This window comes from Benincasa hispida, chromosome 9 (genome assembly GCF_027475165.1).
Source record: "Benincasa hispida cultivar pf3 chromosome 9, pf3_genome.v1.1, whole genome shotgun sequence".
Taxonomy (NCBI): Eukaryota; Viridiplantae; Streptophyta; class Magnoliopsida; order Cucurbitales; family Cucurbitaceae; genus Benincasa; species Benincasa hispida.
Window position 1 is genome coordinate 65,766,966 of NC_143486.1, and position 21,284 is coordinate 65,788,249.

At 35.5% G+C, this 21,284-nt stretch overlaps 1 protein-coding gene across 1 annotated transcript; it reads right to left on the reverse strand.

Annotated features, from left to right (window-relative positions):
• Window positions 1-5,945: 5,945 nt before the first annotated feature.
• LOC120084835 (uncharacterized) lies at window positions 5,946-6,622 on the reverse strand. The gene is made up of 3 exons (XM_039040652.1): window positions 6,574-6,622; window positions 6,162-6,502; window positions 5,946-6,053 (listed from the first exon to the last, which is right to left on the reverse strand). The coding sequence occupies exons 1-3, from the start codon at window positions 6,620-6,622 to the stop codon at window positions 5,946-5,948; spliced, it is 498 nt and encodes a 165-aa protein (XP_038896580.1).
• Window positions 6,623-21,284: the final 14,662 nt, after the last annotated feature.

Consider the following 21,284-nt stretch of genomic DNA (forward strand, 5'->3'; position numbering starts at 1 on the left):
TAATTAATAAATTATAAATAAATACAATAACTTACTTATCATATTATATTTATAACCTATAGTTTTAATATTGCTTCATATGCAACATATAAATCATAGTTCTTTTCCTATTTTATGGCATTTCATATAAATCATATTTATATTAATTCCTCCAATCAAATAATGTATCAAATACATCATATCAATTATATCATATATAATTGAATTAATTTAATTATATCATATATAATCAAATTCCATCTTATTAATTTGAACATTTCAAACTAACTCAAAAACTGATTCTCAACTTGAATCCATTAAGCTACCAAGGGGACCTTATGGACCTATAGCTTAAAACTCCAACTATACGTGAATATCTGACTAAACTCTTTAATCACATTATCCACCATCCGTTTACTTTCGGACACTCCACTAAAGACCAACAGTTGCACTCTTCACACTATAGATATATTTCTGTGTCCATTGGATATAACCAATCAATAATACGATGACCCTTCACAAATTGCTCATAAGTATAGCTGGGCCAAATTAACGTTTTGCCCCTATAGTTACATCTAACTCCTTAAGTACCACTGATTCCTCTAATGAACAATAGATCATAGTCCCACTATGACTAAATCCTTCTTGGGCCAAGAGAAGGTATAGTGTCATATTGTTCAAGCCCCAGAATCAGCCCTTAAGGGAGCAATTTATCTATTTACCCCTACTTTAGGGAAGGAATGAATTCCATCTTGTGTAGCTTAGTTCTCAGCTCCCTAATCAGACGAACTCCCAAAGTGGTAGGCTTATTGAATCGGCGATCTGGCCATTCTCACCCATGCAAATCAATGGATCGCCCTCATAGGCAGGAGTTCACAAATCATTTAGGATTAAGGTCATGTTACCTATGATCATCCTAGTGAAATGAAAGTCTCAATTATGAATGGCATTATATAATGAGATTAGACATTTCGTAGTCCGGTCTTATATAAACTCCTTTGTATAGAATATCCCCGTTTGCATGTCTAATACATGAATGATCATGATCAGATCATTTGTAGCAATTTACAACATTTGTAACGCCTACAAAGCAGGTCATACTCGTAGTGTCACCAGGATAAGGTATCCCTCCTTATTCATATACTACAGACCATTTAGTTTACCACTTAAAACATGATCCACTTGTATGTTTCCACATACATGTTTAGTTACAACGGTAACTATGGATCTTAGTTTATTAGTTACTGGTTAATGCAACTAAAATATCTCATATTTCATAGACTGAAGTGAATAAAATATCATATATTATAAATCACAAAGTGTTTGTTCATACAAGTGTTTACAAACTACAAGACCCTACGAGATTTAGGGCGTCAACCCCAACATGTTGTTCAAGATATGAACTGTAGTCTCTATTGCATACTCCCAAAATGAGCTAGGCAATTGAGCATAGCTTATCATAAAATGAACCATGTCTAATAAGGTTCTATTTTTCCTTTCTCATACATCTTTTTGTTGAGGTGTACTCTTCATCTCGATCAGATCGAAGTATTTTAATAGTCTTACCTAAAAGATTTTCAACTTCTGCCTTATACTCCTTGAAATTTTGACTTATGTTCCAGTAGGTATAAGTAACCATACCTCAAATAATCATCTATAAAAGAGATGAAATATTTGTACCTTCCTCGAGCTTTTACATTCATTGGACCATAAAGATCCAAATATATGAGCTCTAAGGGTCTTTATCTCTATTACCTTTTCCACTAAAAGGTATTTTAGTCATTTTACCCTCAAGACAAGATTCACATGAAGGTAATGAATCATCTTCTAACTCCCTTAGAAGTCCATTCTTTACCAATCTCCCGATCCTATTGAGATTAATGCAACCTAATCTTAAGTGCCAAAGATAAGTATTATTGTTACTTGGAGAAATTCTTTGCCTTTTAGTTTGAGTATTAGTAGTCTTAAACATCTCATTATTTAAAAGTGCTTTTGTTTTGGATGGTCTTAACACATATAAGTTGTTTTCTAGTTTAGCCGAACAAATATATACCCTGTTTTTTTGTAATGAATGCTTCATTACTTGTAAAAGATAATGAATACATATGTTCGATTAAGCAAGAAATAGATACTAAGTTCCTTTTCATTTTAGGAACAATATATAGACTTTCTAAGAACATAAAAATCTATTTCCAAAAAACAACTTCGTAGCTCCCACTGCACAAGCTAAAATGACATCTCTAGTTCCAACCTTGAGCGTCATTTCACCGTCAACAAGCTGCTGGAAGGAACTAGTTCCCTATAAAGAAGAACAAACATGATCAGTGGCTTTTAAATCAAATATCCAGAGATTGTGGTCTTTTTTCACTAAACATGTTTCTAAAACAAGTAAATCACATTACCTTCCTTTTCCTTCTTCTTCTCAGCAAGGTACTTTGGGAAGTTCCGCTTCTAGTGACCTTCTACACTGCAGTGGAAGCACTTACCCTTTTCGATCGCTTTGGCAGCTTTTCTCTTACTCTTCTCAGCAGAGGGAGCCTTCCTTTTTCCTCTTTTCTTCTTCTATACCTTCTTAAGACCAGAAGATGAGGGTATAGACTTATTTCTTGAGGATGAACCCTTATGGAACTTTTTGGAATGGGCAACATTTTCCTTTTCTTCTACGGTCCCTTACCTTTCATAAGAGACTGGTAGGTCTACAACTCATTTAGGAGAGTCGTTATGGTATACTGGATTTTATTCATAACCGCATTGATGTAGAATTGAAGAAAGCTTTTCGAAAGAGATTCTAGAATAAAAGACACCCGACTTTGCTCGTCAATGACCACCCCATTCATTTCAGCCATGTTGAACTAGACCATTAGGTCGAGAACATGTTCTCTAACTGATTGTCCTTCCTTCATACGTGCATTATAAACATATTTGAGGGCCTCGTGCCGGATCTACACTGCCCAAACATAACCTGGAATGACTTCACGATCTCACGAACAGTGAGTATGACCTCAAGCTTCTAGTTAAGTACAATAAAGTCGCCAAGATATAGACTCGGGCCTTTTCATTAGCCTTTATCAAATAGTCATATGTATCCCTAACATTTAGGGGTGCATTTCGATCGGGGACCTAAGGACACTCCTCAATTAAGACAAATCGCATATCACCGATAACAAGAATCGTATTGAAGTTCGATTTCCACGTTGCATAGTTTTCACTGGTTAATTTCTCATTTTTAATTAAAGCGATAATTAAGGAAGACATGCTGAAAAAAAAACAGACAAACGACGTTTTAGTTATCTTTGTCTTAACCCATCACATAAGACATCCAATCAGTGTAGCAAAACCAGTCAATCATATAACCCTAAATGAACCGTTGATTTGATTTTGCAAGGATACTTTAGAGGTTTAGGACAACAGCCACCGAAATGTGATCAGCTATCTTTCCCCTGAATTGAGACTATCTCAGCTAATAACTAATTCCAGAATAACTCTTATTCCTATAGCACTTAGCTACCGTTAATTTGGTCAAGAATTCATTAACTCGTTTAATTCATCATGTAAGTGTGATCCTTTCATTTTCGAATTTCAGAGGCATGCTTCAATAGGTTACCGTTAGGAAAGACAATTGTCTAAAATTAACCTAAGAAATCCTATCCATTTTTCGAGTTTACGTTGTTCCAAAACCTATAGTCAGGCCCTCCGATAGGATGGTTGCTCTAGGACGACACGCACGCGAATCATAAGAATCCCACGGTGCAATCTAATGAAGGAGACCGTTAGGATACATTAACACGTGACCTTCTCCCACATACTCTGAACATTTCCCTCATTCACCTTGATATTGACCCATGCAAATACTTTTCAAAGGGTGGCCACGCCCATGACGACACGAAGCCAAACATGGATCTTATGGTGTGAACTCTTAGGGACGTGAGAGTATAAAAATGATATATCTTATATACCAATTTTCTCCCACTAAAATGTTCTAATTATTTTAGGATTTTATTATACTTAGCTAAATTTCGACTAATGAATCTATCTAAGTCTATCCTATTATAAAGCTTATAATAAGATCTTTGTACTAAAATTCTAGGTGTATTAAACCATTTTATTTACCTAGTGACATTGCATGCTAATAGGACCTCGGTTAATTCCACTCAGGTTTCAATCCAGTTCTCAGTTAAGAGGTGTTACATAAACCTCAACTTAATTACCTCCAGTCTGGATAGAACTTTATCAGTTGAGTTCCCTTATAACTTTAATCCTATTTGTCCTACTTAGTCAATTTTAAACTATTTTTTAAAAATAAAAAAAAAACTAAGTAATTATTCTAGTCTTATTAGAAATGTGATCTTAGGTCTAATTAATTTTCAACAATTTAAAATTAATATATTTTTCCTAAGATACTATGTTTGCATACAACTCTCTATTATAGGTTAATGGTTGCTAATCATTAATTTTTATAACTATTACAAATTTTAATGATTAGTCCTAAAACATGCTCACTATGATTTTAATTAATTAACAATCATATTTTAGTTAAAAAATTAAACCATATTACATGTATTTCATGACTTTAATATAACCATTATATTAAGTTATGGATGTATCATGCTCAATGCATATTGATTTTCAATTAAGTATAATACTTATATAATATTATGAAAATCAACTAAGCATATTCATATACATTAATAAATATAACTAATTATATTTTCTAATTACTGTCATGCAACATGCTTTTCCAATTTCATATATTTAACATATCGCATACATTAAATAAACCTTGAAATTATAAACCATGTATTTCATACCATACATTATAACACTTCTAATATACAAAAAATGCATGAACATGCTTAACCTCAGGTGAGATTTATTTAAATGACATCCACAAAGTATTTAAATAGCTAATGAACCTGCAATTTTGGCCCCTAGGATAAAATAAAGTAGTAAATTACACTAATTTAGCTTATTTTAATTTAAAAATTTCTTCTGCCACTCTAGAACCGGACCAAACCAACTGAACCGAATCACGAACCTGCGAACCAAGCGAACCAAATCAAATTGGACCACCAACTAAACCGCATTGAACAGGACCCGCTTTGCTAAACCTAATTCTCTGCAGAATTGTGTAGGGATGCAAAATGTCGGCAAAATTACGACTTTTGGCCAAATTAGTCTCGATCTTCATCGAAACAAATCCTAATTCTAGACCCAGACTTATAGAGGAACAATTTACAATAATAATGCAAAAAAAAAAAAAAAACAGTGGGGTCTTTACATTGATCATATCAAAATTGTAGATCTAAGGCCAAATATTGCAGAAAACATTCATAATGTAGTAAATCCCACCAAACTAATGCTAAAATAATTTTTGATTGCCAAATTGATAATACGATTTGGATTGATAACAATTGAAGGGATGAAAACCCTAAGGCACGGCGGAAGCCAAAACACAAAACCATTCTGTAGAATTTGTTTGTTGAATTGAGATTGGGCATCACCACTTGGAAACCTCCCTATTCTTGCACGGAATTGAGGCTATAGAGAATTGTGGGATTCTCTCTTTTGGGATTTGGAAATATCACAGAACGATTTTTTCTTCCTTTTCTCAAGAAGAAGAAAATACACACAGAGTTTGAGAGCCCACTTTCTTCTTCTGCAATACAAAACTCTTTTGTTAGAGAGAGGGAGAGAAAAACGTGGGATTGAACCCATGTTTTCTCGTAACTTCCCTAAAATGAGGAGTTAATTTATTTAATTTAAATAAAATAAAATAAAATTCAATTAAACTAAATTTATTAATTAAATCGTATTTAATTAAATGATTATTTAAATCATATTTAAATGATTTCCTCTCACATAAGCTATAGTTTTAATGTGCATCCAATGTACATTAAATTTAACCTATAGACATGGTTCATTTGACCCTTCCCTTTGTTCTTCTTTACTAGAATACTCATATTTTTTTAAGAAGAAGCAATATCAGGCTTATTAGAGGATGATCCTCTTTTTTCTGCAGTAGTAACATTTACCTCTGGTTCTAGTTCTTTTGCTCTCATCATGGTCTGGTAAGCCTATAGCTCATTGAGAAGCGTAGTCAAGTTATACTTTATTTTATTTAGCAGTGCGTTCGTACAGAACTACAAGAAACTCTTCGGAAGAGATTCAAGAATAAAACCAACTTGACTCTTCTCATCAACGACAGCACTGTTTACTTCTGCCACGTTGAAATGGACCATCATGTCCAGGACATGTTCTCTAACAGAGGCTCTTTCTTTCATATGGCAATTGTAAACATTTTTGATTGCATCATGCCTCAAGGAGAAAGATAGTTGTTTAAACATCCCACGAAGAGATTCCATAATCTCTTTGGTAGTTCTCACGCTCTCATGTTTCCTAGCCAATACATCAGATATGTTGGCAAGTATATAGGCAGGTGCTTTCTCGTTAGCCCTGATCCATTTGTCATATGCATCCCGAACATTTCGGTTTGCATTTGAGTTAAGAACGGGAGGACATTCCTCTGTTAAAACGAATCTTAGGTCATCTATCACCAGTATGGTATTTAAGTTTATTTCCACGTAGCATAGTTACCCTCGGTAAGTTTATCAGCAGCCAATAATTGTATTAAAGAACTCGTCATTCTTAAAATATAAACAAATTTTATTAATGATTTTCTTTTAAACCCAATCATGTTTTAGCAAAGTAATAATGTACCCAAACTTCATTATTTTTGCAACGATACTATAGTGAGTCAGAATAAGTGCTACAGTAAGGCAGTCAAATAATCGTTCACTAAAGCAAGACATTCTTGACTAAATACTACCGTTTTTTAGCTACCGTTTTTTTTCAGAACTTACTAACACTTTAGTAATTCCATAAGTGTAACCCTCCATTTTCAGACCTCAAAGGTCGGCCCCAACAATGCTACCGAATTGGAAAGTCAAGGTTGGAAAACGACAGAAAAAATCCTATCCGTTTCTAGAGTTTAAGTTGTTTCGAATCCTATGTTACAACCCTCCAAGGGAATAGCCATCGTTAAATGACTAGCAAGGACGACATAAAGACGACAAGCAGGCATAACATAGGAAACTCACGGTCCAAACAAATGGAAGAGACCATAGGACACGTTGACACATAACCTTCACTCACTTACTATGAACTACTTCCCTCATTCACCTTGATATTGACACATACAAACACTTTCCGAATGGAACAGTCGAGGTATAATCGACACGAAATGTTGTATAGACTTCACGGTGTGAACTTTCTAGGGACGTGAGCGTTGAAATCAATATATTGTATATTTGATTTTACATTGAACAACTTCCCTTCATTCACCTTGATCTTGATCCCATGCACACACTTTTCGAATGGAGCAGTCGAGGAATAATCGACACAGAGTGTTGCATAGATCTCACAATGTGAACATCTTAGGATGTGAGATTTAAAATCAAAACATCACTTTTGATTTTACTGTGAACAACTTTCCCTATTCACCTGATCTTGATTCATGCCAACACTTTTTTAATGTAGCAGTTGAGGTATAATCGACACGAAGTGAAACATGAATCTCGATGTGAACTCTTAGGGACGCAAGATCTAAAAATAACATATCGTATACGTTATTAATCTTTCACTGAAGCATTCTAATAAATTCCCAGTGAAGTGTTCTAATAACATGTCATATATGCTATTAAACTCCAACTGAAGTGTCTTAATATTTGTTTGGGTATATTTTTACTCAAGTTTGTTCTGGCTAAATAAACAACCTAAGACTAGGTGTTTTTCCAAGTACAATTTTTATATTTGGATCTAACCTACGATGTCTAAGTGATAAACCAGTTTTAAAACCTCACACCTCTCATGTATTGCTCATAAAACTGGTTAACAACGCTCAATTATTCCACCATAATCCCCAGGTATGAAGGTGTTACGTGGACTGTCAACTTAAATACCCCCAGCCTTAGACATGATTATAAACCGGTTGAGTTTATAACCATAATTTACAAGATTTTGACCTATTTTAACTATTAAAATAAGTGGTTAACCCACGCGAGCATGCAACTTATCTTTGTTATGGATTTTAAATGTCTAACCCAATTTTATAATAACTTATAAAATTATAGACATGCTAAGCATCAATAACATACATCAAAGGCATTCAACATTTAATATAACATTTATATTAAAATCTTTGAAACCCTATACATGCATACTATATATTATAACACTTTATAACATACCTTCAATGCATGTAACATGCTTTCTATGGTGGGATTTTAAATCTACATGGCATACTTTATGCACATACTTGATTTATTTAATTATAACATACATCACATGCATAAATAATTAAACACAAATTAATATGGTTTTAGTTTTGGCATTTTCAAGCAAGCAAAGTGTTGATGAACGCTAGGATTGATGCTAAAAAGATATGTTATGCTATGCTCGAAATGATGCGATACTACATCTAGAAATGCGTTAATTATGAATGTTCTTGTAGTATGCCATACGTTGTCACAAGTTTCCTTACGTTGGAACCAACTGTAATTCCATCGCAAGTTTCTCGGTATAATTCGAGATCGAACACAGGGATTGTTTGAGGTTATTGTGGTATGTTTGTGATATATGTGACCAAGTGTTTCAATCTTTAAAGAGTGTTTTGTACAAGTATATAAATTTGGCGTAAAGTAAAGGAAAGCGGCAAAAAAAATGCGATAATAAAATAAGTACAGTAAACCTAAGCTAGATGATACAAGATACAGGCTTCATGATACAAGATGCTGAGGTCCAGGCTGGCTGTGAAGGTTATACGAAGAACAAAGAATGTGGCGGCAAGTCTTATGTACAACACAGAAAGAGAAAGATAACTAATATAAACAGCGCAAGTTTCTTAATTGCATTGAAGCTATAAGTACGGTTCTACTTTTCTCTTGGCGTACACCTTTCAGTGATCGGCCGCACTCCCACATGTCTATGGTGAAATAGAGAAGAATGTAATGAACGCAAGGTTACTTCCATGTCTGGAAGTACTACTTGCTTTAGTTAACACATTCTTCTAACTTTCTCTCGATAGATCAGAATGGCATCTTCACTTCTGCTCTCACAGGTGAAGATGCCGTCTAGCATGCCTTAGCTAAATGCATTTATCTCTTTAACACAAGTTAAGTACTCGTTTAATTCATATTAACTACGAGGGGATTAGGAAGACATCATGGAGAAAGTGATTAACGGAGGAATGGAAGTAGACAGAAAATGGGATATGAAAGCAATCGAAACATTTAATATATCTATTAAGCGTTTGATACATGGTGTGAATGAAGAGATAAAGAAGGTGAAAGACAATGATGAAAAGAGATAGAACAAATACAAGCAAGTGCCAACGTCTTGGCACCAATTCGGGTGGAGATCTGCTTGCCGGATTGGATGGATCTGATGGATGGATGAGCTTCCCTCTCAGGCTTGCTCAACCGGTAGTAGGGTTCTCAACACAGAGCTTCTCGTCGAGTATTTGGCAGAATAGAACTGAGACTCACCTCTCGGCCTTGTCTCGTCTTCTTCCCGGATTTCCTAAGTTAAGCACTCAGCTCAGCCTTTCCTCTCAACACTTTGGCAGCAATTAGCCCCGTATCCAGTAGCATATTTTTTCTCTGAAATCTATAGGGTATATATAGGTGAAGATCTTTGACTCTGGCCTTGTGGTCCCCACTTGTTGTTATGGAAATTCCAAAGATGGAGGGATATTATTCCTTCTGTTATGCAATCAGGCTGTCAATTTTGCACAATTGTTAGTTGTACAAGTGTCACAATCCTCCGCTTTTGCGTTGCTCAGCTGCATCTTTCGATCATGCGTTCGCATGCGGTATTGTTTTTATTATCGCATGCGGTTGAAAGTCAACTCTGGATCGACTGTCGCATTGCGCCGTCATTGCGTTAATTGTCTCTTCATTATTGATTGATGGGCGCATTGTGACAGAGATGCATTGATCAGTTCTTATTGAGCCTTGAGCGCAAGCGGTGACTCGGTTTCCTGCAAAACAGAGTAAAATCTCTTTTTCTTCCATCTTAAAGATGTTAGTGGGTGTAATTACGATAATTTATAATTATTGTATTTCGAAGCTAATTTTCATACAATTGGCGCATATTTATTCTCTTTTGGCCGCAATATCTAGATAAGGCAGTATAAATAACTTGTATTTCTACAAGTTATCACAAATGCCTAATTATTACAAAAGTCGACAAAAATCGCCTCCAAAACACTTTTGGATCGCTCGAACTGCCTTGAACCGGACCTGAACCTCTCGAACCGAACCTCTAATGCTCAAAACTGTGCTGAATCGAGCAAAAATATCGAGGACCATCAAGCATCGAGTATGCCATCGTGCATTGAGTATTTCACTAAATATCATCGAGTATGCCATCGAGTAACATCGAGTATGGCATCATGCATCGAGTATTTTACAAAATACCATTGAGTATGAGCATCGAGTACTATCAAGTATGGCATCGTGCATTGAGTATTTAACAAAATACCATCGAGTATGAGCATCGAGTACCATCGAATATGGCATCGTGCATCAAGTATTTCACAAAATACCATCGAGTATGAGCATCGAGTATTTCAAAAAGCACCATCGAGTATGAGCATCGAGTACCATCGAGTATTTCACAAAATACCATCGAGTTTCTCATCGAGTATGGCATCGTGCATTGAGTTTTTCACAAAAAACCATCGAGTATGGAAGATGGTTGCTGTTTTTTTGTAATAAATTAGTTATTTGTTTGTTTTTAATGTCAAAATCGGTCCACTTTAGTGTTATTTACCTATTATGCATGTGATGTATAATGTTGTTTGATTATGTGTGCATATAGTATGTGATATGGTTTTAAAACCTCACCATAGGAAAAGCATGTGACATGCATTTGTTATATCTTATAAGTGTTATAAAATATATACTATGCATGCTTAGTTTTAATATAAGTGTTATATTAAAGCATCTTTGTTTGAAGGAAGCATGTTATAGATGAATTCTCTAGGGTTATAATTGTTATAATTTATTTTATAATTATTATAAAATAACTTAGACTTCTAAAATCTATAACAAAGTTAAGATGCATGCTCACTTAAGGATAACCATCAAGCAATCCCAATTTTCATAGAAAATAGGTTGATCTCTTGTAAAACCGAAGTTACAAGAAAACTCACCCGACAAGATCTTGGCAAAAAGTCAGATAAGATGACTAAGGTTGAAGGTTTTTAAGTTGACAGTTCACGGAACACCTACTACTTGAAGATCGAACCAGCATCTGATTTAGGTTAAACTAGTTTTATGAGCATGCGTGAGCAGTGTGAGGTAATAAAATTTGTTTATCACCTAGACATCGTAGGTTAAAAATCCAGTATAAAAGTTATACTCGGATGAATCACCTAGACTTAGGATATGTTTAGTTAGCCGAAATGTATCGCTAAGTATTTTATACCCTAACCGTTTAGAACACTTCAGCTGGAGAGAAGTAATGTACTTTTAGCTCTAGTGTCCCTAAGAGTTCACACCATGAGATTCATGCTTGGCTTTGGGCCGCCCTGGGAGCGAACTCCATTCGGAGAGTGTTTGCACGGGTCAATACCAAGATGAATAGTAATCGGATGGTTGTAAGTGGGAGAAGGAAGCGTGTCAACACATCCTACGGTCTCTTCCATTAGTTCGCACCGTGAGATTCCTATAATGCGCGCCCTGGAGCGACCTTACCAATCGGATGGTTGTATTATAGGATTCGGAACTCCGCGAACTCTAGAAATTGATAGGGTCTCTCAGGTCCGTTTTCATTCTTGTCTTTCCAACTTTGGGAGCATAATGATTCCGATCTTTGAGGTCTGAAAATGGAGGGTCACACTTACGAGAATTACTAAGTGTTAGTAAATTCTTGACCAAAGTATCGATAACTGAGTTACTATAGGGATAAGAGTTATTCTGGTGATAGTGTCCAGTCAAGATAGTCTTGGTTCAATGGAGGAATACTCGATCACCCCTCGGTGGAGGTTATTCTAAACCATTGAAATATCATTGCAAAATATAATAATGAAGGGTACATTATTAGTTTTTTTGATAAACTTTATTGGATTTAAAAGATTAATGTTTTTTTTACTAAAAAGGATATATTTTTCCATTCAGCATGACTAGCTCTTTAGTTCAACTATTAGCTTCTGAAAAACTTAACGGTGACAACTACTCAACATGGAAAACAAATATGAATTCAACACTAGTAATAGATGACCTGAGATTTGTCTTAATTGAGGAAGTTCCTCAGGCCCCTGCCTCGAAAGAAGCACAAGGTAAATATGATTTACTAGTTGCTGAAACATGTTTAGTGGAGTATGATATCTCAACCTGGATATTGGATTCAGGAGCTACTAATCATATTTGCTTCTTTTTTTAGGAAACTAGTTCCTGGAAAAAGCATGAAGAAGGTGAGATCACCCTCAAGGTTGGAACAAGAGAGGTTATCTCGGCCGAAGCAGTGGGAGACTTGAAGCTGTTTTTCAACGATAGATATATCATACTTAAAGATGTTTTGTATGCTCCTAAAATGAGACGGAATTTAATATCTATCACATGTATATTGGAACAAATGTATAAAATATCTTTCGAAGTTAATGAAGCGTTCATTTTCAAAAAGATATTCAAATTTTTTCTGCTCTACTTGAAAACAACTTATATAAATTAAGACCAACTAAAGCAAAATTTGTTTTAAATACTGAGATGTTTAGAACAGTCGAAACTCAAAATAAAAGACAAAAAGTTTCTTCTAATGCCAAGCTATGACACTTAAGACTTGGCCACATAAATCTTAAAAGGAATGGGAGATTGGTTAAGAATGCACTCCTAAATCAGTTAGAAGACAATTCTTTACCTCCATGTGAGTCTCGTCTTGAGGGAAAAATGACTAAGTGATCTTTTATTGGGAAAGGTCTCAGAGCCATAATGCCCTTAGAGCTCGTACATTCGGACCTTTATGGACCGATGAATGTCAAAGCTTGAGGTGGGTATGAATATTTCATCAGTTTTATTGATGATTATTCAAGGTATAGTCATATTTACCTAATGCATCACAAATCTGATTCTTTTGAAAAGTTCAAGGAATATAAGGCTGAAGTTGAGAATGAATTAGGTAAAACAATAAAGACACTTCGATCAGATCGAGGTGGAGAATATACAATTCCAAGACTATTTGATAGAAAACGGGATCCAGCCACAAATCTCTGCACCTAGTACGCCTCAGCAGAACGGTGTATCAGAAAGAAGAAACTGAACCTTATTAGATATGGTTCGCTCTATGATGAGTAGTGCTCAATTGCCTGATTCCTTTTGGGGATATGCACTTGAATCTGCTGTCCATATTTTGAACAATGTTCCCTCTAAAACTGTTTCAGAAACACCTTATGAACTATGGAAAGAGCGTAAAAGTAGTTTATGTCACTTTAGAATTTGGGGTTGCCCAGCACATGTGTTGGTACAAAATCCCAAGAAATTGGAACATCGTTCAAAGTTATGCCTATTTGTAGGTTATCCAAAGGAAACAAGGGGTGGTCTGTTTTATCATCCTCAAGAAAACAAGGTATTTGTATCAACAAATGCCACATTCCTAGAGGAAGACCAGATTAGAAATCATCAACAAAGCAGTAAAATAGTGTTGAAAGAAATTTCAAAAGACACTACAGATAGAGGTTCATCTACTAAAGTAGTAGATAAAACTAGTACATCTGGTCAGTCACATCATTCTCAAGAGTTGAGAATACCTCGACGTAGTGGGAGGGTTGTTCATCAGCCTGACTGTTACTTGGGTTTAATAGAAACATAAGTCGTCATACCTGATGACGGCATAGAGGATTCATCGACCTATAAACAGGCGATGAAAGATGTGGACCATTATCAGTGGGTCAAAGCCATGGACCTCGAAATGGAGTCTATGTACTTCAATTCTGTTCGGAAACTTGTAGATCAACCAAATGATATAAAACCAATTGATTGTAAATGGATCTACAAGAGAAAACGAGACCAAGTCGGTAAAGTACGGACTTTTAAGGCTCTACTTGTGGCAAAGGGTTATACCCAGAGAGAGGGAGTGGACTATGAAGAAACTTTCTCTCTCGTTGCCATGTTAAAGTCGATAAGAATACTCTTATCCCTTACCACCTTTTATGATTATGAAATTTGGCAAATGGATGTCAAGACAGCCTTTCTAAACGGCGATCTTGAAGAGAGTGTCTATATGGCTCAACCAGAGGGGTTTATTGCACGTGGTCAAGAACAAAAGGTTTTTAAGCTTTAAAAATCCATTTATGGGTTGAAACAAGATTCTAGATCCTGGAATATAAGGTTTGATACTACGATCAAATCTTATGGCTTTGAACAGAATGTTGACGAGCCTTGTGTTTACAAGAAGATCGTCAATTCTACTATAGCGTTCTTAGTTTTATATGTTGATGATATTCTACTCATTGGGAATAAAGTAGGTTACCTAATTGACATCAAGAAATGGCTAGCAATGCAGTTCCAAATGAAATATTTAGAAAATGCACAGTATGTTCTCGGGATTCATATTATTTGGAACCGCAAGAACAGAACACCAGCCATGTCTCAAGCATTTTATAGAGACAAAATGTTGTCTAGCTATAAGATGTAGAATTCCAAAAGAGGTCTGTTACCTTACATATATGGAATTCATTTGTCAAAGGATCAATGTTCTAAGACACCTCAAGAGGTTGAGGATATGAGACGCATTCCCTATGCTTCCGCAGTAGGGAGACTGATGTGTGCAATGTTATGTACTAGACCTAACATATGATACGCAATAGGGATAGTCAGTAGGTATCAGTCCAATCTTGGATACGATCATTGGACTGCCGTTAAGAATATCCTCAAGTATCTTAGGAGAATGAGGAACTACATGCTCGTGTATGGCACTAAGGATTTGATCATTAATGGATACATTGACTCTGATTTTCAAACCGATAAAGATGTAAGAAAATCTACATCGGGATTAGTGTTCATTCTGAACTAGGAGCAGTAGTGTGGAGAAGTGTGAAGCAAAACTGTATTGCAGACTCCACAATGAAAGTTGAATACGTAGACATATGTGAAGCAGCAAAGAAAGCAGTATGGTTGAGGAAATTCTTGACAGATTTGGAAGTCGTTCCAAATATGCATCTGTCTATCACCCTATATTGTGATAATAGTGGTGCAGTTGCAAATTAGAGAGAACCAAGAAACCACAAGCGCGAAAAGCATATTGAGCGAAAATACCATATGATCCGGGAGATTGTACATCGTAGAGACGTTGTAGTGACCCAGATATCTTCTGAGCAAAACATTGTTGATTCTTTTACAAAGGCCCTCACGGCTAAAGTGTTTGAAGGTCACCTACAGAGTCTAGGTCTACGAAGTTTGTAAACTAGGACAAGTGAGAGAACTTTTGGGTATATTCCCTAGTTTATTGTATTCATATGTTTATTGTACTCATATGTTTCTCACTTAAATTCAACATTGTGATACTCCACTAGGAGTTTTAGTCCAAGTGGGAGTTTGTTGAATTTTATGTCCTAAAACTCGTAGTTTGTAAATTAATAAACATATTCTGTTTTGTTTTTTGATAAAGTTGTTAATAAAATTGTAATCTTTAATCCAATAAACTAAGGTTCTGAGGCTATTTAATGTAGTTTGAACTTTATGTAGTGACATAAATATGGATCAAGTTCAAATATATAGCCAAAATGGTCTATAGTATATGAATAAGATTGGGCGCCTTATTCTGGAGACACTATGGATGTGGCCCACTTTGAAGTTAGTACAAATGATGTTATCCTGAATCATTCATATAGAGATATGTGAGTGAGGGTATCCTATGCAATGAGTTTTCATAAGACTGAACCATTAAATAGTCACTTTTTACGTTCTAAATGTCGTTTTATTTATAAAACTGACTATTTTGTTAATTGATGACCTAGGTAACTTAATCTTAATCCTGAGCTAACTATGAACTCCTGTTCACTCAGAATTATCCTTAGATCTACATAAGTGAGGGCCCAATAAGCCTCCCATTTTAAGGGTAAGATCGGGTGGATAGCTGAGAACATAGGGTGCAAGACGGAATTCACTCCTACCCGTTATAGGGATAGTAGATAGGTTGTTCCCTTTAGTACTGAATCCAGGTCTTGAACAAGGGGCCCCACCCTCTCCTTGGCCCGAGAGGGATTCGGTTTATAGGTTGGACCTTAAACCAATTGTTCATTAGAGGATAAGTGGAACTTAAGGAATAAGATGTAGTCTCGGGGGTAAAACAGTTTTTATGACCCAGTCGAGATTACGAACAACCTGTGAAGGATTAGCTTACTAATCATGGTTATATCATATGGACACAAATATACCTATAGTGAGGGGAGTGCAACTACGGGACTATAGTGGAATGACCCGTGAGTTAATGAATGTTGATTAGCTCCATCTAAAGAATTTAGCCAGCTAATCTCGGATCGTTGGAGCCCATGATTTATAGGTCCATTAGGTTCCCTTACTAGCTCATATGGAATAAACTTAGAACAGTATGATAGAATAATTCGAATTGTTCGAATTAGGTGAAGAGAAAGAAACCGACAAGTATATGTGATATAGTGGTCGATTTTTTAGTTTAGAGATACAACTTTAATATTTAAATATGATTTAAATATCAAGAATATGAATACGTTCATATTCGAAAGCTCGGAAATAATGGAAATGGTCAAAAATGTAAAAATCAAAGAGTTGACTTTTGACTTTGAAAAGTCAAACTTTGACCAACCTTATATTCAAATGTGATTTGAATTTCAAGAAAGTGAATGGGGATTTGTGCTCGGTAGGTCAAAATTAGTCAACACGGAAAAAATCATAAAAAGTCAAAATGTTGACTTTTTGGTCAAAGTTTGACTTTGACCAAATGACTATTTTGCCCTTTGACTAAAGTTAGTAGGAAAATCCAAACTTTTGTTGGATAATTCCACTAACAAAATAGTGGGCTAGGTGTTGGCTTATAGTGGATACATTAAGCCCACTAAGATAGTGGATATAGGTGTTGGGTTTTTATGGATTTGTTTCATGCAAATGTTGCATCGCTTTTTTTCTATAAATTGGGCTTTTGAATTTGGATTAAAGATTTTTGCCATTTTTTGCAATTTTTAGTTTCTCAAAATTGGGCTGAAAAAATTAAAAACCCAACCCAAAAAATCTCCATCTTTTTCCATCTCTTTCTCTCTCTCGGTTTCTTCATCCACCGGGTCCCACAATTTGGTTCTGAGTCCAGAGGATAGTAGGTCAATTCTAGTGGTGGTCCAGAAGAGTTCAGGTCGAGATTCAGCGAGGAAAAACGGTTTTCGGGAGCTTTAAAGGTAATTTTTAATTACTGTTTTTTTCCTTCAAATTGCATGTTTTTTCCTTTAAATTAAAAGTAATTAGAGTGTAATTAGATCCTTTTTCCACTGCGTATGCTTCATGTTCCATCATGTTCATACATGTGTTTACAAACTACAACACCCTATGAGATTTAGGGCATCAACCTCGAATCGATCCATTTATGGGTCGAAACATGCATCCAGATCTTGGAACATTAGATTTGATACAACAATCAAATCTTTTGGTTTTGATCAAAACGTTGATGAACTTGTATCTACAAGAAAATCATTAATGATAAAGTAGCTTTTATAATATTTTATGTTGACGATATCCTACTCATTTGGAATGATGTAGGGTACCTTACTAACATTAAGGAATGGATGGCAGCCCAATTCCAAATGAAAGATTGGAGAGATGCACAGTATGTACTTGGGATTCAAATCATCAAGGATCGTAAGAACAGAACGCTAGCTCTATCTCAAACAACTTATATCGACAAAATATTGACTCGATATTCGATGCAGAACTCTAAGAATGGTTTGTTAACTTTCAGGCACGGGGTTCATTTGTCTAAGGAACAGTGTTCTAAGACACCTCAAGAAATTGAGGATATGAGACGTATTCCATATACCTCAGCTGTAGGCAGCTTAATATATGTCATGCTCTACACTAGGCCAGACATTGGTTATGCAGTGGGAATTATTAGTAGGTACCAGTCCAATGCATGGTTAGACCACTGGACAACGATTAAGAACATCTTCAAGTATCTTAGGAGAACGAAAGACTAGAAGGTAGTGTATGAAGCTAAGGATTTGATCCTTATAGGATATACAGACTCTAATTTCCAAACTGGCAAGGATTCTAGGAAATCCACGTTAGGATCAGTGTTTATCCTGAACGAGGGAGTTGTAGTATGGCGTAGTATCAAGCAAGGATGCATTGTAGATTTCACTATGGAAGTTGAGTATGTAGCTACTTGTGAAGCAGCAAAGGAAGTAGTTTCACTAAGGAAGTCCCTAAGTGATTTAGAAGTGGTTCCAATGGACTCGCCCATCACCTTATACTATGATAATAGTGGGGCAATAACCAACTCTAAAGAACCTTGCAGTCACAAAAGAGGAAAGCATATTGAGAGGAACTATCACCTGATACGGAAGATTGTGCAATGGGGAGATGTGATCGTCACAAAGATTGCCTCAGAGCACAACATTGTTGATCCATTTACAAAGGCTCTCTTGCTAAAGTGTTCGAGGGTCATCTAGAGAATCTAGGTCTACGAGACATGTACGGGCAAGTGGGAGATGTGTAATGGGTATATGAATGCCCTAGTTTATTGTATTTAGCATTATCTCACTTTTTGGATTGTGTACAATCCATTGACTAGAGTTTTAGTTCAAGTGAAAATTTTTTAGGTTTTATGCCCTAAAACTCATAAATAGTAAATGTTATTAATTGACTGTCATCAATAAAAAGTTATAGATGTTAAATCAATAAATGTTATTGTTTGTATTATTGTCTATTTTGTCTTAAGAACCCTAAATCCAATAAACTAGCATCCAAGGTTGTCTTATGAGTCTTGAACTATATATGGAGATATATAGGGTCAATGTTCAAGATATAGCCTAAAGGGTCTATAGTGTAGGAATAAGGTTGGGTACCTTATCCTGTTAACACTATGGATACGACCTACTTTGTATTTGATACAAACGTAATGATCCAATACGTTCGTGTAGGTGACACACAAGTGAGGGTATTCTATGCAATTAATTTGCATAAGACTAAACTGCGAAATAGTAACCACTAGATTTAACACCGTTCACTAGTTAGGTTTCTATTTCAATAGGATGACCTAGGCGACTTAGTCCTAATCCTAAGTATATTATGAACTCATGTTAATGAGGGATTGTCCTTTGATTTGTATGGGTGAGGGTGGCCAAATCGCCAACCCAATATGCATGCCATTTTGGGGACAAAACTGAGTGGCGAGTTGGGAACATAATAATACATGATAGAATTCATTCTTTCCCGTCTTAAGGGTAAGTTGATGAGTGTTTCCTTAAATGGTGTCTTTGAGACTTGAACAAAGAGCCCTACCTTCTCATTGGCCCGAGAAAGGTTTCTGTTTATTAGTTGGACCATAAACAGATTGTTCATTAGAGGAGCACTGGTACTTAATAAGTCAGTGGTAACCAAAAGGTAAAACAGTAATTTGACCTAATTGAAGTTAGATTACTCGTGAAGGACTAACTTGCTGGTATTGGTCTATATCCGTGGACATAGAAAAATATCTGTAGTGAGAAAAGTGCAATTGTGGGTCTTTAGTGGACTATACGCACAATTAACAAATATTGATTAATTTGGTTAATGAGTTTAGCCAATTAATCTCATATCGTTGGAGCTTCTGATCTATAGGTCCATCAGGTCTCCTCATTAGCTCACTAGAGGATACTTAGGGATAATTTGAATTACTTACATTAATTTGAGGAACCTATATATTAATGTGGTTAATATATAATTAATTATGGGTATGATTTATAATTAAATTGGAAAGTAATATTTGAATAAGATTCCAATTAATTAATTGAAGTGAATTAGATTCATAAAGAATTAATTAATAGAGAAGTTTTGCACATATACATGGGATGTATATGATAATTAAATATACACATTAAATTGGATTTAATGTATAAATAGTTATTTAATTATTGTGCAAATTAAAATTAAATAAGTGTTATTTAATTGGGCCAATTAATTAAATAAGTATTATTTAATTAATTATAGAAAATTAAAATATTAAAAAAAAGACTTGTCTCTTCTCTATATAAAGATCTTCTTATGGCCCTTTGGGAATACTGTGAGACACACATTCTTACCAAAGAGAAAGACTAACAATACACAACACCCTAGTGTTATTGTGCATGATTTTCTCTAAAGGAATCCTCTCTACTCTCTAAAACTCTTTTCTCCTCTCCCTCTCCCAATAGTTAGATACCACCTATCCCTCTATTGGAATCCCAGAGAATAACGAGATTACTCTCGTGGTAGTATTCGAGATTGTTCAAGATGTTCGTGATCAAAATCGTTGGAGATCCGTTCGGTTGAACTAGGAGAGGATTGTTTGTGGCACTTGGAAATCTACAAAGGTAAGAATCATTCTAATCTTTTCACTAATGCATGCTAATTTTACATGTCTATATCTTATGTTTTTGTATAATGATTTTGTTTAATGTAAAATCAATTTGTGGAATGCAAGATGTTCTAACAAAATGCTTCTGCTGTGAGATTCGATCTCCCCCTTCACTATCTTTCATTAACCAAATTTTTACAGTGTTGTCCATTTCAATCCTAGCAATGTGATAAATATCTGATGGATCAAAATCCTAAAGCAAATATATTGTCAGTACAATTAATATCATAGGTTTCAAACCAACCAAAATATGAGTGCATAAGAGTTCACTTGACATACAATTGGAAGATGGAGTAGGAGATGTGAAAATTACAAAAAATAAATGTATGCAGTCTATCCTGACCACACTTAAGACCTCATTATGTTGACCATCTGCACTAGCAAATACCAATTGTAAATAAATGTATAGAAGCTTGTTGACCTTTGAAAGAATAAGATCACCGAACAAAGCCGTAAGGGGAAAGCGCAACCAAAGGTTGTGGAATGTTGCTAAACGATGACAGGAACGTACCTAAGCTGTACATTAGGTTGTCGCCGCTAGTTTTCTGAAGTGGTGTGGTTGAATCAATGCTGCAGGTGTGTCATACGTGAAGATGGTCACCAGTTATTGCTTGCCTGTCGCCCTAGCGTTGCCAGAGAAGTGTCATCACCATCGCTCGATGGTGGTTGCTGTACCATCGCCGGTCGCTGCA